General features: G+C 46.4%; 3 protein-coding genes across 4 annotated transcripts; 2 read left to right on the top strand and 1 right to left on the bottom strand.

Annotated features, from left to right (window-relative positions):
- Positions 1-21: 21 nt before the first annotated feature.
- Positions 22-1,944, bottom strand: rad51c (RAD51 paralog C). Its single transcript, XM_052055403.1, has 4 exons — positions 1,588-1,944; positions 1,059-1,305; positions 689-905; positions 22-604 (listed from the first exon to the last, which is right to left on the bottom strand). Exons 1-4 carry the CDS (start codon positions 1,703-1,705, stop codon positions 104-106), a joined length of 1,083 nt encoding a protein of 360 aa, XP_051911363.1. The 5' UTR covers positions 1,706-1,944; the 3' UTR covers positions 22-103.
- Positions 1,945-2,319: 375 nt separating this feature from the next.
- Positions 2,320-5,040, top strand: abt1 (activator of basal transcription 1). 2 transcript variants are annotated; one of them, XM_052055348.1, is made up of 5 exons: positions 2,320-2,410; positions 2,787-3,324; positions 3,520-3,695; positions 3,762-3,956; positions 4,660-5,040. In XM_052055348.1, the coding sequence occupies exons 2-5, from the start codon at positions 2,796-2,798 to the stop codon at positions 4,855-4,857; spliced, it is 1,098 nt and encodes a 365-aa protein (XP_051911308.1). In that variant the 5' UTR covers positions 2,320-2,410; positions 2,787-2,795; the 3' UTR covers positions 4,858-5,040. The 2 variants fall into 2 exon arrangements, with proteins under 2 accessions (XP_051911308.1, XP_051911302.1); XM_052055342.1 differs by having other exon boundaries at positions 2,328-2,408; positions 2,792-3,324.
- An 887-nt stretch (positions 5,041-5,927) lies between these two features.
- On the top strand, positions 5,928-15,563 carry LOC127593588 (cyclin-dependent kinase 16-like). Its single transcript, XM_052055141.1, has 17 exons — positions 5,928-6,077; positions 7,371-7,544; positions 7,852-7,998; positions 9,092-9,210; positions 9,762-9,890; positions 9,975-10,031; positions 10,114-10,228; positions 11,115-11,209; positions 11,290-11,352; positions 11,459-11,582; positions 12,892-13,012; positions 13,100-13,197; positions 13,306-13,411; positions 13,541-13,583; positions 13,717-13,807; positions 15,015-15,080; positions 15,241-15,563. Exons 2-17 carry the CDS (start codon positions 7,424-7,426, stop codon positions 15,276-15,278), a joined length of 1,533 nt encoding a protein of 510 aa, XP_051911101.1. The 5' UTR covers positions 5,928-6,077; positions 7,371-7,423; the 3' UTR covers positions 15,279-15,563.
- Positions 15,564-15,784: the final 221 nt, after the last annotated feature.

The following is a 15,784-nucleotide window of genomic DNA, read 5'->3' as shown; positions in this document are numbered from 1 at the left end:
AGACAAAAGTCCTATTTACAAATAAGCGCCGATCGGTTCACCCCTCGGGACGGCCGCTTCGACCACCACGACAAGCCGCCGTCCTTTTTTTTTTTGTTTGTTTCTAGCAGGCGGCCGACTGGCCTGCGAGCGTTCGGGGGCGTTTACTCGGCGGCCGCTCCGATCGGTCGTCGTCGTCGTCGTCGTCATCCCTGAAGCCCTCCGTCGTGATCTGGTAGCAGACCGTGGCTTCCTCGCAATCGGGAGACTTAAAGATGGTCGCCTGCCTTTGTGGACCTGCCCAGCGTAGGAGGAGTCTCAGGGTGGGCGCGTGGCCCCAGCTCTCCCCCAGAGCGGGCACCAGCTGAGATCGGTCGCCCTGCAGCCGCGTGGTCATCTGGTTGCTCAGGACCACCGCCGCGTCATGCTTGGTTGCCATGGAGATGAGCTGCTGGGCCAGGCCGTTGAGGAGGCGGGTCCGCTGACCGCGCAGCTCGTCAAAGTGCTGACGGAAGGGGAAGGCCACGCTGTCGATCACCACCAGGCGGACCTTCGGGTGACTCGACAGGAAGTCGGGCAGCAGGTAGATCTCGGCCAGGAGCTCCACGTAGTCATGGCAACGCACCTACCAAGGGGGGACGGGAAATGATCTTCATGATCACCACACCCGGACTTTGCGTCAGGGGGTGGCGACAGTCGGTCACCTTACCGTGAAGATGTTGGACAGGATGGTTTCCACGGTGAAGGCGGCCGCGGCGTCTCGCTGCTCCGCTTCCTCGGCCAGCAGGGTGCAATGGCGGACGGCGGCGGCGGCGAGGTCCACCGCTCTTTGGACCACAAAGCTTCCCTCCGTGTCGATGAAGACCACCTGACCTCCCAGACCGCCGAAACAAGGAGGCACCTGAACGTCCACGGCCAGCTGGAGACTGAGGGCATATTTGTGTCACATCTGCCATCGTTGCACTTTCAATCATTTTATCCTCGGCGAAGAACATTACTGCGGCTTATTGAGCAGTTGGGACCATCTCCATTAGGACCACCTCAAAAGGTCCAATAGATTTTGTGTGTTTCTCTCTTACCAAAGTTGTGTTTTTCCCACTCCGGGCACTCCACAGATCTCGGTGATTTTCCCAACAGGAAGTCCTCCTCCAAGCGCGGCGTCCAGCCGTGAGGAGAACGTCACGATGCGAGTTAGCGCCTCCTCCTTCTGCAGAAGGTCCAGCGCGGTCAGAGAAGCGCCATCACCTGCTCCTTCTTCATCAGCTCCTGCCTCCTTCCTCGCGGCCTGGAGCACCTCCAGCGCCTCCTCTTGGCTCAGACCCGCCTCTGAAATGGAAAGATCTTTGGGTCTTGGTCATTTTACTCCGTTCTTAGGTTGCTGAAATACTATCGATGCATTTTCTATCGTGCTCGTCCTCATTAACATCTCCCGTGCTCATGTTGGGTCGCTGGCGGGTTGCCACCCTGGATTGATCGCCAGCCAATCAGACTCATTTCATATTCATTGATTTTATTTATGTGTGTGTGTGCAACCTGAAACCAATTTTTAGCTCTTCAGCCAAAGCCCTTTGTGTAGTGGAATGGGAGGAAAACGAATACTGTATGTACCTCGACTAAGCTCGAGTGCGCTGACTTGTGTGACGTCATCAAGCGTCTGAAAACCGGCGTTGAGGACTTTGACTTTGATCTGCGGACTTAAGCGCAGAGTGGTCACCGGTCTCTGCATCTTGTTTGCAGCTCAACGATAGCTTCGAGCGTCCAGAATGTGCCACAACATTTGTCCTGACAATCCACGACACAAACTCCTGTAAAAAAAAAAAAAAGAAAACCATAAAATCAGCCTTCGTCGACTTTTTGGATTAAGTCTACCTCCAAAATAAATTTGCAAAGAAATGGATTGAAAGTTACATCAAGTTGGAATGTTCGTGTCGACCCGGAAATGTCGGCAACTCACTTCCCATAAATGTAACTTCAGAATAAAAGTACACCGGTTTGGATATTGTCTCTAAATAAATAAAATCCAATTGTTTTACGCTATATTGTTAAAAATTCAGCAATGACCTTATGTTTCGTGTTTTGGTGCTACCAAATAGTTAGATTTTGTTTCTAGGTGGCTTATGCCCTCTTTTTAAAACAAAATGAATGAATTTTACTGTTATTCCAAATCATGTTTGGATTCAACCAACTTCAACATCACGAATAAATATTTAAATGGTATAATCAAAATTATATGTATTAAATGCTAACACATTTTGAAATATTTTCCCCCACCTCTTAGAATCGCGATGTAAACCATGCCTTAATTATGAAAGGGCCTGTTTTAAGAGGAAATGTGCCTGCGTCGTTGTTTTGTCGTCACTACCATGCGACGTCTTTTGCACGTGAAGAGGAATGATATTCACGGTCCAGTGTTTGGATTTGTTTTTTTGCTGTGTAAGTGCGTTTCCATTCGTTTTGGATACAAAACTTCAAATAACACTGATGGAGATGTAATATCATAAATTTATCAAAGACAACAATGTCTAGTCATGGCCCATGGGTTTATGCGATGTGGATTTTTTTTTAATACTGGTGAACGTTTCTACACTATACCACATAAAACATGAAAAATATTAACGTCATTGCTTTGTGAAATGAACAGAATCTTTCGCTTACACTAATTTGTGTTGACGCGTTTACAACCTATTTTTAAAAGAACGTAGTAACAAAAATATCAGATGCAGTAAAGAACCGTACACTTGTACCAGCTATGTTCCATATAGACGTGTAGCCTCCGTTTATTTCTAACCAAATCTTGTCGTTTCTAGTGAACCGAGATGGACAAGCGGAAGAAAAAGACAAAGACGGCTCAACTAGAAATGGAAGAAGGGAATATGATGACAGCTCAATGGGAGGAGGAAGAGGAGTGGAAGACTATAGCCAAAGAGGAGGAGGAGGAAGATATTATAACCCGAGAAAAAGAGCAGGAGGGGAAGAAGGAAACTACAACTCAAGAAGAAGAAGAAGAGGACGAGGTGGAGAATACTACAGCCGAAGAAGAAGAGAAGGAGGAGGAGGAGGAAGATGGTATTGTAACCCAAGGAAAAGAGCAGGAGGGGGAGAAGAAAACTACAACTCAAGAAGAAGAGGACGAGATGGAAGATGGGAAGCTCTCCACTCAAAAAGAAGAAAAGCGTAAAAAGCTAACCCTTAAAGGGGTGGCAAAGACTTCCTCTTCCTCGGACAAAAAGTGTGTCCCAGGAATTCTGTACCTGGGTCACATCCCTCCGAGGTTCAGGCCCAAACATATGAGAAATCTTTTGTCTGTCTATGGCGAGATTGGACGAATCTTCCTGCAACCCGAAGGTACGAATAGGCGACGTATTGATTCTATCGATGAATTTTGTCCGCGTGAATAATTTTTTTTATGCTGCTTCAAGCTCGTCTCCACTAATGCACCACTACATAAAATGGCAACCAGAAGATTTCCAAAGTACAGTGTTGACAACTTTGCCAACCGCTCTAAGCGACCATTTTGTGTTTTGTTGGCCGCGGGTGCAGACGGCCAGGTGAAGGCGAAGAAGAAGCGATCGGGCTCCAGGAGGAGCGACTTCACCGAGGGCTGGGTGGAGTTCCGTGACAAGCGCGTGGCTAAGCGCGTGGCGGCGTCTCTTCACAACACGCCCATGGCGACGCGGAAACGCCAGACCTTTGTGTCCGACCTGTGGTGCATCAAGGTACGGCGACCGCTCGCCATTCGCCGTGCTAAGAGCTCGCTAACAGGGAAATCGTGGGCGCGGCAGTACCTGCACAGGTTCCAGTGGACGCATCTGAGCGAGCGTCTGGCGTACGAGAAGATGGTTCTTCATCAGCGCCTGCGCACCGAAGTGTCGCAGGCCAAGCGCGAAACCAACTTCTACATGGACAACGTGGACAAGAGTGCTCGCATGGACAAAGAGAGCAAGAAGGGCAAGAAGAAGACGGACGCCCAGCAGCACGTGAGTTGCCGGCATGCGCGCAGACGGACAGAAAGACATGACAGAAAGAGACAAGGGGAGGGGGAAGAGTTGTTTTGCACTAGCTCGTTGCTCCTTTCAATTTTTTCTGTCTTGCTTTTTCTTTGTCTTTTTTTTTGTTCTCTTTTCTCTGTCTTGCTCTTTTTTTCACTGTACATGTCACCTGCTTTTTTCACTCTTTTCATTCAAGCTCTTTTTTGTCCACTCTCGTTCACCCAATCATCATCCTCCTTTTTTCTTTCTCTTTATCCCTACATCCCATTTTTTTTTTTTTTTTTTTGGTCTTTCACTGTAATTTCTTCTTTCTTGTTAGCACTCTCTGTCCTTCTCTAATTTTCTCCTTCTCCCTGTCTGTGCGTTTCCTTTTTCTCTTTATTCACTCAGTTGTATTTTTTTGGGCTTGATCTCTTTTCTCTCCCGCTGTCTTTTTCTATCTTTCACTCTTTTTCTATTTGACTTTCTTTCGCCCTTTCTCTGCCTCGCTTGCTGTGTTTGCCTCTTTTCTTTTTCACTTTCTCAACTACCTCCGTTTTTCCTCTGCGTGTATCCCTGGATTTCTTTCTCTTTTGTTCTCCTCAATTTTTTTCTTTCCTGTTCCTAGCCCGATCTTTATCATTTTTCTTTCACATTTTTTGCTATTTAACTATTGTCACGCTATCTATTCACGCCCTATTGTCGTCGTCAGGCCGAAGAGCGAACGTGGGACTTCACACAACGCCAGACAGAGGAGGAGATCCAAGCAAAGAAGAAGAAGAAAAAGACAATGATGACGATGATGGACTCTCGGAGCCGGAAGCCACAAGAGAAGGACCACCTCCACCACCTCAAGAGCCAATCAAACGTCTCCTTGCTGGCCAAAATTTTTAACTCCCAACAAACTTAGTAGCTGGTGAAGAAACAAAATATATACTCTACATATATTTTTTTTTTCACCCTCAATGATTATGTGCAAAATTGTGCAATTGAATACGAGTGGAGAGGTTGCTAACATGCTAACTAACTAATATATCCGAATAATGAGCTGCAACAAATGTACCAGTACATTGACTTTAATGCGGGTGTCAAAGGTATGGAGTAAATGCTGCTTGCCACGTGGCTGGAGTGCTAGTAACACACTATATAGCCAATATAGTCGACCCCGACATATTCCACCGCAAAGCCTACAAGTGCAGTCGCTACTATGCTAATTAGATAACATAGCCTAATAGACCTCTTCATAATTTAAAAAAAAATCAGAGCCAGGATATTTCCGGGTTGCAGAAAAGTGAGCAACTTGGAAAAACAATCGCAAAAAAACTGCAGCGACTGATATCCACAAGGGGTTTAGCCTAACTCGCACACGGACGCATGACACCAATTTCATTTTTAAAAAATTCATAATTCAGCGGAACCTATGCATTTGGAGAATAAAGCATGAGGATAAATTGGTGTATAAAGATAGCAGGACTGTCTTAAAAAATGTTCAGTTGGGTTGTGTGAGTCATGGCTAGCCATCCACCGAAAGATCACTCTTTAGCACGCTATGCATTTCATTGTCATGGCTGCCATTAAGCCTAGCAAGAGAAAACTTGATTGATTAGCCAGTCCGTCAATGACCATGTCAACTGTGAATTCCCCCGATGTCTAAATAAAAAAAAACTTTTGAAATGTAATTTATAGCCAATGTTCCTTCTCGCTCGGAAGCAATTTATTTATCTCTTGTAAATTTTCAGGTTTTGTTTTTCGACTGATACAAACACATTCAAAATGCCGTGGTAGAGAACAAGGATAAAATTGCTTTCAGAAGTCATTGTGAAAAGGAGCCGGCAGGAGCAGCAGCATAAATGAGTAAAGATTTTTTCCTCAAAATGATGCGTTTAATTAAAGATGTGGAGGAATGATTTTTTCCCCGATGTATTTATAAAAATATATACCGTTAGAAGTGTAGTACAGTACTACAGACAAGACAATGCGCACGCAAGACGTTTGGGAGGGGGGCGTGACGTCACTGATGTGCGAAGGAGCAACATGGCGGCAGATTATTGGGAGCAGGAAAAATCCTTCACACTGTCACGCTGAACCGAGCCAAAGACAAGGCGGGCGACGCCAGGACCGGGCCTCCCGGTGAGTAACCTGCCGCTGTCTTCACGTTGCCCGTAACAGGAGGGGGGAGAGGAGGAAAAGGACGCGATGTTTGCCTTGCGGCGGCGGACAATCGGGGGCTCACGCCACTCCTCCGTTTTACAAGGCTTGAGGTGCAGCAAATAGACGGCCTCCGCGCTTTATATTTAGGTACTCGATATCGAAACGAGAGCGTAGTCGTATCCCGGTTAGCGCCGGAAAGTGAGACGACACCGTCGCTTGCTAACAGCTGCAACCTGGCTGTGTTTGAAATCACATCGTACGTTACATAGTGAGTTTGCCATGTTGTAGTGCTGTGTGAATATGAAATGATCATAAATCGCCCCCTGTCACCAACGGTCGCTGCGTCCCACAATGCATTTTGTTAAGTAGAGAGCTAAGATTATCGAATATCTCCCAGGAGGCATTGCGCCCGTGCGCCGAAACAAAAAACAAAAAAAAAAAGATTTTCCGTTTCCGGTCTGTTTGAGTTGCGGCGCGGAAATATCTTAAATATAAGTACAGCAATACCTCACAACACAAGTACATTAAGTGTTTCGTTTGTATTCATTTGATACATTGGACAGAGCTTGAATCAGAATGTACTGTAGTGTGTTTGTTCGGGAAGTGCGGTAAATCTAAGCATGCTATGGGAGGATGACGTAAATAACGGCGCGCCGGAGAGGTCGCCACTCGCCGTGACGTCATAACTGGCAGTGACTTCAGATCATCTTCAATTCAGTTTTGCCTAATCAAAAGGAACCTTTCAGATATCTGTACCTACATTCTTCTGGGCAATTGGCATGTCAAATATTTGTAGTGTAATTCCGCCTAGGGAAAATGGTGTCAGTTTTCAGAAATGTGCAATTCATTTGCAGATCTGTCATGTGAGTCAAGTAGATATGACGACGTAGATATTTAAGAAAAAAACTTTATTAGTCTCGCAATGGAGAAATTCCCAATTCACAGCAGCAACGTTGAACTCCCAAGTTTGACACGGTGTGTATCAGAGTCTGTTATCGTGAGGTCACTAAATCAGTGTCACCAAGCTCCGGTTTAGTTTGTGCAAAAATTTGTCAAATGCTTCATATCATTTTAATGCTGAATTCTTGTAAAGCCATAACGTTTGCCTCTTGCCACAAATAAATGAAGTGGGCAAAACAGAGCACGTTGATTTAACTACTGTAGTGCTTTTATTATGCACATTGCTATTGTGTTGTATGTCAGCGTACCAAATGTTAGCATTGTGCGTCATGTCAGCGTACCGTAATGAGACGTTGACTTTCCTGTGCGCAGGTGCGTCGTCCACGCTGGCTGCCCCGCCCCCCTCAGCTTCGCGGCCTCCCCTCATGGAGAGGATGAGGAAGATCAAACGGCAGCTGTCACTCACCCTGGGGAGGGGAGGGGCTGGTGGGGGAGGAGAGCGGACGCTGAGCGACCACCAGGACGTCACATCGCACAGTGACTCGGGTAATGCTCGCTCATAACGTACTGTCCGCTGTGAACAAAACTTAAAAAAAAAACGGCAACAACTCACAATAAGACTTTTTCACATTTCTGATACTTTTGCAATATTGTCTTTTTAGTATTTAAAGGTAACTATACGCTTAACAGTATTCCATTAGGCCTTACTGTTATTTGTACTGTATAATTGGGTGACTTTTGAAATCACTATTATATGATCTGTATTTTATATTTTTGAAACACAAACGTTTCATTGTATGTACACTGGATGTGACAGTCAAATCTTTCTATTCTTTTTGTTCTAACCCCTCAGAGACCGGCACGATTCGTCCTACATCGGCGGGAGTGAAAGTCAGAGGCTCGTCTTCCTCCGTTCAGTCTCTTTTCCAGTCGTACAGCCGCCGGCCTCGAGGTTTAGGACGCAGTTTGAGCTCATACTTGAACCACAGCAGCAGACTGGGTAGGACTCGAGCTTCAGGGTTGGCCTGAAATGGAATTGCCTTTTTCTCCCCCCCCCCCAACAAAAATCCATCTTGGAAATTTTTCTTTGACGTCATTTCCAGTTGACAGAAGAGGACGGTGCAGTGTTAAAATGGCCACGCCCTTGATGAATAAAAACGGGTGGTTTCATCTGATGAATTCTTAGTCCGCCATCCTAGAACATATTATTGCAAAGAAACACGTTGGCTCGACTTCCGCTGTAAGCGGAGCGACCAAATGGCTAAGTTGACAACACTGACCGCTTTTGTAAACTACAGTGTTGTTCGTCCACGCTATATATCCCTTGTAGTGCACCGCTTGCGATAAATGTAAAAATGATGTCTTTGAATCAAAGGCAAAGACATTCGGAAAAACGCGAGAGAACTGAAACGTATGGGGGGGGTTCTAAAATGGCCTAAATTTTATGACGCCACCGGCTGATAATTCTCAGGCATTGCAGCAATAATAAAAAAACGTTTTGATACCTTAATCTTCACAATTTACATATTTTGCACCATAGAGACCCATTATAATTCATATTTTTGAATGCATCGTAAACCTAATGTGTATACATGCATTTCACGCGATTTTTACGTCAATCGCTTTGTTTTCGCTTGGACAGACGTAAGCATGCCACATTGTTGGGTTGAGGTCATTCCAATTGTGCAACTTTTAGGTGGCGCCAGAGACACGTCCGGTCGGGATTGGTAGTATGGCTTGGTTGGGACCGCCAGACACAATTTTTTTTCCTTTTTCAAAGAATAAAAAATCTCAAAGAACTAATAAAAACTATATATGCATGGATAGCACAGATGCCTCTGAACATTTTGAGTGTTTGAAAAAAGAAAGAATGTATAACACAAAATGCATCATTACAAAAATTGTAAAATGTGTAATTTAGGGTTTTTTTCATTTGAAGGAGTCAGCGGGTCCATGCGTTGAATTATAAAAGCCACACACACACACAAAAAAAGTTCTGAAAAATAACTCGAATAGAAATAAATAAATAAAGCATAATAAACCCAGCCCCCGCGTCGTATCTTGTTCTCGCACTCCTTCTTGTGTCCAAGCAGAGATCGTACACGAGGATGTGAAGATGAGCTCTGACGGAGAAAATGAGCCCACGTCCTCTTCAGACGATGTCCAGAGTCCAGTCCGAGTTCGACTCAGGACCAAGAAGATATCCACGGAGGTAAACGAGACTTTTTTTTTCCCCGATTGCTTTTCTAAAGAACTCCTCTTTCATCTATAACCACTTAAAACTAAAAAGCAGACAGGGGGGGGGGGGCGCTGCTTTGTTTTATATTACTGTAAAGCGCTTCGTTACAGCTGCAGCTGTCGTGAAAGCGCCACATAAATAAAGTTGAGTTGAGAGCCCCCCCCCCGTGTGTCTGAAGTGTCGACCCGCTCGCCGGCCGGTGCCAATGTGTTGGCGGCTCTCGACAAACGAGCATTCATATTGAGTTTGATGATGAAATGCTGCATCCAAAAGTGAAAATGTATGCTTTTCTCTGCTGGAGGGGCTAGTTGAAAACAATTAGCTGCTAGCTTAGTTGCAATAGCCTAACTTCACCCCCGTTCATAATAGAAATGAAAGCCAAACAGGCTAACCGTTGAACAGCACGTGTTAGGAGTGACTAACAATAGAATTGTCCGATTACAATTTAGGGACATATCACTTTTTTTTTTAATCCCCGTTTACACAAAACACCCGAAAATACAACTATTTTGTGTGTTTCGCAGGACATCAACAAACGTTTGTCATTGCCTGCGGACATCCGTCTTCCCGACGACTACTTGGAGAAGTGCAACGTGATTGGCCCGGCTCTGTTCGAACAGCCAATCAGCAGGCGGCTGCGTAGGGTCTCTCTGGTCCGTCTCCCTTGTGTGACCGTGGAGCCTTTGTCTTTTGTCGTCAACGTTAAATACTCCCCCTGTCCTTTTCTTTTAATGCAGTCGGAGATCGGCTTCGGCAAACTGGAGACTTACATCAAACTAGACAAACTGGGAGAGGTCCGAACTTTGACACGTAACGCTCACTTCTTAGCCCGTCCTGCTTGTCTGTGACCTGTGCGTCTTTGACACGCGTGTCTAGGGCACCTACGCGACCGTCTACAAAGGCCGCAGTAAGCTGACAGACAACTTGGTGGCTTTGAAGGAAATTCGTCTGGAACATGAAGAAGGAGCTCCGTGTACGGCTATCAGAGAAGGTGCTTGTAGACGTCCCGTGCGTCGTCATGTCCAAAATCTGTGTTGTATCGATGGTGGGCCTGAGCTCTCGTGAAAGACTCTCTAAAAGGATTTTTGGAATCGCGTATAGATGCCAAACGATGGTTGCAAAGCACTTCAAAGGCAAAGTGTCATAAAGCGTCACCAACTAGTGGTGGACAAGTGAAGCGCATGTGTACGTTTTGGACTCCTCTCGGGGGGGGGATTTTAATACATTTCCATTGCACTGACCTTTATATGGGCGGCCCGGTAGTCCAGTGGTTAGCACGTCGTCTTCACAGTGCAGAGGTACCGGGTTCGATTCCAGCTCCGGCCTCCCTGTGTGGAGTTTGCATGTTCTCCTCGGGCCTGAGTGGGTTTTCTCCGGGTGCTCCGGTTTCCTCCCACGTTCCAAAACATGCGTGGCAGGCTAATTGAACACTCTAAATTGTCCCTAGGTGTGAGTGTGAGTGCGAATGTTTGTTCGTTTCTTTGTGCCCTGCGATTGGCTGGCAACCGATTCGGGGTGTCCCCCGCCTACTGCCCCGGAGACAGCTGGGATAGGCTCCAGCACCCCCCGCGACCCTAGTGAGGATCAAGCGGTACAGAAGATGAATGAATGAATGACCTTTATATTTAAACCAAGAGCACCATCTAGAGGTGTCGAAAACGGGTGCTTCATGAAGCTTCGTTTTCCCATGGACGACATTCAACAAAATGGACGACTGTATTTTGTTGTTCAAATAACACACACACACACTTAGCATGAAGCTCATCAAACAGTGCTTCTAAAAAAACAATTGGGGTGGGGGTGGGTCCAGGGGGGGGGTCATCCTTCTGAAAAAAATTCAATCCATGAACATTCAGTGACTCATTTTTCTGCATCAGTGTCTCTACTGAAGGACCTGAAACATGCCAACATCGTGACGCTTCATGACATCATCCACACACAGAAGTCCCTCACACTGGTCTTTGAGTACCTGGTGAGACACAAACGAACGATTGTGACTTTTTTTTTCTGCATCGTTTACATGCCCCCATTGAGCATATTTGTGTGTTTCAGGACAAAGATTTGAAACAGTACCTGGACGACTGCGGCAACGTCATCCACATGCACAACGTCCAAGTGCGTCAGCCCATTTTTTTTATGGTTGCCATTTACGCACGCGTGCGATTTGAACCCGTCGAGGCGTCGACGTGACGGATCTCGTCTTGTCCTCGCCGTCTCGCAGCTTTTCCTCTTCCAGTTACTGCGAGGTTTGGCCTACTGTCACCGCCGGAAAGTTCTCCATCGGGACCTCAAGCCGCAAAACCTGCTCATCAACGAGCGAGGAGAACTCAAACTGGCCGATTTTGGTGAGAAGTTGCGCTCTTTGTCCACGTGCTTCTCTATCGGGCTGTCACATGATTTTTCAATGGATAGGGTATCGAGTGAAATGTCTTTTTTTTTTTTTTTTTTTTTACATTTAAAGGTTAAAAGCTACAAAATAATCCAAACGTGCAAATATCTTGCCAAATACGACATAATGGCTTAGTTTTACGTGACGCAATGTTCTGTTTTTTTTTTTTCATTTTACTATTCATTCATTCATTCATCACAGGGCACACAGAAACGAACAACCATTCGCACTCACACTCACACCTAAGGACAATTTTAGAGTGTTCAATTAGCCTGCCATGCATGTTTTTGCGTGTGTATCGGTCTGTCGTGGTGAAGAAGGAGCTGAGCCAAAAGGCGAAGCTCTCAATTTACCGGTCGATCTACGTCCCAACCCTCACCTATGGTCACGAGCTATGGGTCGTGACCGAAAGAACGAGATCCCGGATACAAGCGGCTGAAATGAGTTTTCTCCGCAGGGTGTCCGGGCTCTCCCTTAGAGATAAGGTGAGGAGCTCGGTCATCCGGGAGGGGCTCAGAGTCGAGCCGCTTCTCCTCCACATCGAGAGGAGCCAGATGAGGTGGCTTGGGCATCCGATTCGGATGCCTCCTGAGCGCCTCCCCGGTGAGGTCTTCCGGTCATGTCCCACCGGGAGGAGACCCCGGGGAAGACCCAGGACACGCTGGAGAGACTATGTCACCCAGCTTGCCTGGGAACGACTCGGGATCCCCCAGGGAGAGCTGGAAGAAGTAGCTAGGGAGAGGGAAGTCTGGGCTTCCCTGCTAAAGCTGTTGCCCCCGCGACCCGGCCCCGGATAAGCGGTAGATGATGGATGGATGGATGGATGGATGGATGGCATGTTTTTGGAATGTGGGAGGAAACCGGAGCACCCGGAGAAAACCCACACAAGCCCGGGGAGAACATGCAAACTCCACACAGGGAGGCCAGAGCTGGAATCGAACCCGGTACCTCTGCACTGTGAAGCCGACTATTATAATTATATTTAGTAGCGGTGTAGTTAATGAGGCTCACAGAGCTGCAGGCACGCACGCTACTTCTTGGCGTCTGTTTATTGTGAAGAGCTTCGGAAATAACATTTTTTTTTTTTTAAAGGGTCGATTAGGAGAGTTTGCCAGCTTGAAAAGTCGATCTTGGGTCAAAAAAGGTTATTCGTGTGGTTGTAGTGGTTGCCCATGGCGTTGTTTTTTGTATTCCACGCGCTTCTTCTTGTCGTTCTCTTCTTTGTCCGTGCGGTACGACTTATCAGTTGGGATTTGGTCTCGCAGGTCTGGCCCGGGCAAAGTCGATCCCGACCAAGACGTACTCCAACGAGGTGGTCACCCTTTGGTACCGCCCGCCGGACATCCTTCTGGGCAGCACCGACTACTCCACACACATCGACATGTGGTTTGTGACCGGGACAACACACACGGGCTCATCTACAGAGACCTTCCTCTCACCTGTGTGTGTGTGTGTGTGCGTGCTGGCATGTAGGGGCGTGGGGTGTATCTTGTACGAGATGACAACAGGTCGGCCATTGTTTCCTGGTTCCACCGTGGAGGAGGAACTTCACTTCATCTTCAAGTTGTTGGGTCAGAACCAAACTTGTGATCCTCTTAATCCGCCGTGACACAAATGCATGTTGACGACGCGCGCGTGTGTGTGTGTGTGTGTGTGTGTGTGTGTGTGTGTTTTCACAGGAACGCCAACTGAAGAGAGCTGGCCAGGAATCGGTTCCAACGAGGAATTTGTGGCAGCAAATTATCCTCAGTACCCCCCGGAGAACCTCGGCGATCACACGCCCCGGTAACTCACTACTTACTACCACATGTCGCAGATTTTACAGTACAGGACCATTAAAAAAATGTGCCCAATCAAGACGCACCACATGACGGATCATCCTGTGACCGGCTGGGGTTGTGTGTTCGTTTTCAGGCTCGGCAGCAATGGCGTCCAGCTGTTGTCAAAGTTCTTGCAGGTCGGCGAAGGCCTCGTGCACGCACACACACACACACACACACACACTCAGCAATCACATGTGTGGGCCAATTGTCGTTTTTAATTCCAACCGATGACTCGGTGTGTTGTGCTCTTGTCATGCTCGTGTGTAGTTTGAAGGAAAGAAAAGAACTTCAGCAGCTGAGGCTATGACTCATTGCTACTTCAGTAACCTTGGCAACCGAGTGTGCACACTCCCTGACAGTAAGTAAACACGAGACTGGTACTACGAGAACGATTACCGCATTGCTTTGACAAGATAAGAGTCCTGCACTCGATTGCTACAAAATAGGGATGTCCCGAAACACACTTTTTTTTAAAATTATCACCCGAGTTCAAATCCGACTCTTTGTTTTGAAGTTGCCTGTTCATGACCTGCGGATGATGCAAAAAGCACCACTTTGGTTGAATGGCCCATTGAAGCATGACGCTAGAATGAGGGATTCCCCCCCCTGTATGATACATTTGATCTAACGGTAAACTAGACAGCCACCTCGTTATTTATTGGCGTATGCAGGCGAAAATGACAAGTCCACGCAACGACGGAATTGTCCGGGTATTTGTGTGACTTTGCTCCTCGAGAAACGACACAGTTGATTTATGAGCTTGTTAAACTCAACCAGTGGGGGTGGGGGGGTTTCACCAAAAAACTGTACACTCTTTCAACTTGTATTTGAAGTGGCATAATTTTGCACGAAGAAAACTGATCCACGATTCTATGTTGATGAGAGGATTGAAATGGGGAAAAATAGGAGAAAAAGAAATAAAAGGAAATTTAGAATGGATAAAAAAAATCTGCGATTAATTACGGCTCATTCTGAGTTAACTCTGCAATTATACATTTGATCGCGATTAAATATTTTAATCGTTTGACTGGTCTCACTCCACAACTATTACTACTTGACTACTACCGCTACTAGTACGATGACGTGACTAGGTTTCACTTAAATCTTTCGATCTGTTTATATATTTATTTTTAAGACAGTTTAAGAAGTTTAAGGCTTCTTTTAGTGAAGAGAAAATCTTGGCTGTCACTTCAGCCTTCATCAGAGATCAGTCACCGCTTCCTCGTGCCGCGTTGGCAGCTCCATAATGGTTTGTCCGACGACGACTATGACCCATTTACTACACAAGTACGATGCTTACTACTATTCAACACCTCGTATGTGACCACTACTACGCTCGTCTACTATTGCAGTAGTCCATTATTTTATTTTATTTATTTATGTTGTATTTATTTTTTCTTATTTGATGTTGTTTTTAACATTGTACTCGTGATTTTAACTGCTTGTTGTAAGGTGTCCTTGAGTTTCTAGAAAGGCGCCCACAAATAAAATGTATTATTATTATTATTATAATTAGAGTAATACACCAATAAAGAAGGGATGTCTCACTCTGATGTTTATTCCAGCGACGTCCATCTTTTCCCTGCCGGAGATTCACCTGGAACGAGAAGCAACGAGATCAGCAGATCCAGGTAATGCATGTGTGCACCTTTATGGACTCCTACGCGAGGACACTGGACTAACGAACACCCTGGCCCAAAATTGACGTGACATCACAAATGTGCGCTTGGGAATTAGATGATTGTTTAGAGATGAAGAAATTAATTTTTTTTTCCCCTTCTCTGCAATCAGTAAATAATCTGAGCAGGAGGCGGAGTCTCCTCTTCTGACATGGTCACAGCGCCATTGCGAAGGAGCGAGCAAACGGGAGACGGGACTTTGCGTCCATGGCAACAGGTCTTCCATTTTCACGAACATCACGTCCGCTCTGAGGTCAGTCCAAGGTTCCGGTCGCCTCACTGATGACATCACACGGTGTTGGGAGCGATCGGCCGCAGCTGGAGCGAAGCATTTGCACAGGAATAGTAACGAACGGGAGGTGATGCGGTTCTTCCGGAAGCCATGTTTGTTGCGTGTGACTAGAGAGCAGCGTTTGTGTCGGTGACTGTAAATAATCACATGATGCACAGTCCCGTTGATTAGGGACGCCTCAGAAAGCCCCCTCGGTCTGCGGCAACTGAAAGCTTGTTCACACCGTCAGCTGAGTGGATGAATGACTCCTGACGCATCCCGAGAATTAAAAGGGTAGTTCCACATGCCAAGCCCATCATGCTAATCTTTTCAGCGGCCACAGTGAGCCACCCCTCAGAAAAATCACTTTTCATCTCGAAACCTC

The sequence above is a fragment of the Hippocampus zosterae genome, chromosome 2 (genome assembly GCF_025434085.1).
Source record: "Hippocampus zosterae strain Florida chromosome 2, ASM2543408v3, whole genome shotgun sequence".
Taxonomy (NCBI): domain Eukaryota; kingdom Metazoa; phylum Chordata; class Actinopteri; order Syngnathiformes; family Syngnathidae; genus Hippocampus; species Hippocampus zosterae.
This window is presented reverse-complemented; position numbering and strand designations above follow the sequence as displayed.

What these genes read in the sequence shown, in the direction of transcription:
- rad51c (XM_052055403.1), bottom strand. Translation starts at nt 1,705, where the DNA reads ATGCAGAGACCGGTGACCACTCTGCGCTTAAGTCCGCAGATCAAAGTC. An exon ending in GTGGGAAAAACACAACTTTG is followed by an intron (nt 906 to 1,058) that starts GTAAGAGAGAAA and finishes ATATGCCCTCAG; the next exon opens with TCTCCAGCTGGCCGTGGACG. An exon ending in TCCTGTCCAACATCTTCACG is followed by an intron (nt 605 to 688) that starts GTAAGGTGACCG and finishes CCCCCTTGGTAG; the next exon opens with GTGCGTTGCCATGACTACGT.
- abt1 (XM_052055342.1), top strand. Translation starts at nt 2,371, where the DNA reads ATGATATTCACGGTCCAGTGTTTGGATTTGTTTTTTTG. An exon ending in AATCTTCCTGCAACCCGAAG is followed by an intron (nt 3,325 to 3,519) that starts GTACGAATAGGC and finishes CCGCGGGTGCAG; the next exon opens with ACGGCCAGGTGAAGGCGAAG. An exon ending in AGACGGACGCCCAGCAGCAC is followed by an intron (nt 3,957 to 4,659) that starts GTGAGTTGCCGG and finishes TGTCGTCGTCAG; the next exon opens with GCCGAAGAGCGAACGTGGGA.
- LOC127593588 (XM_052055141.1), top strand. Translation starts at nt 7,424, where the DNA reads ATGGAGAGGATGAGGAAGATCAAACGGCAGCTGTCACTCACCCTGGGG. An exon ending in GAACCACAGCAGCAGACTGG is followed by an intron (nt 7,999 to 9,091) that starts GTAGGACTCGAG and finishes GTGTCCAAGCAG; the next exon opens with AGATCGTACACGAGGATGTG. An exon ending in TCCACACACATCGACATGTG is followed by an intron (nt 13,013 to 13,099) that starts GTTTGTGACCGG and finishes GCTGGCATGTAG; the next exon opens with GGGCGTGGGGTGTATCTTGT.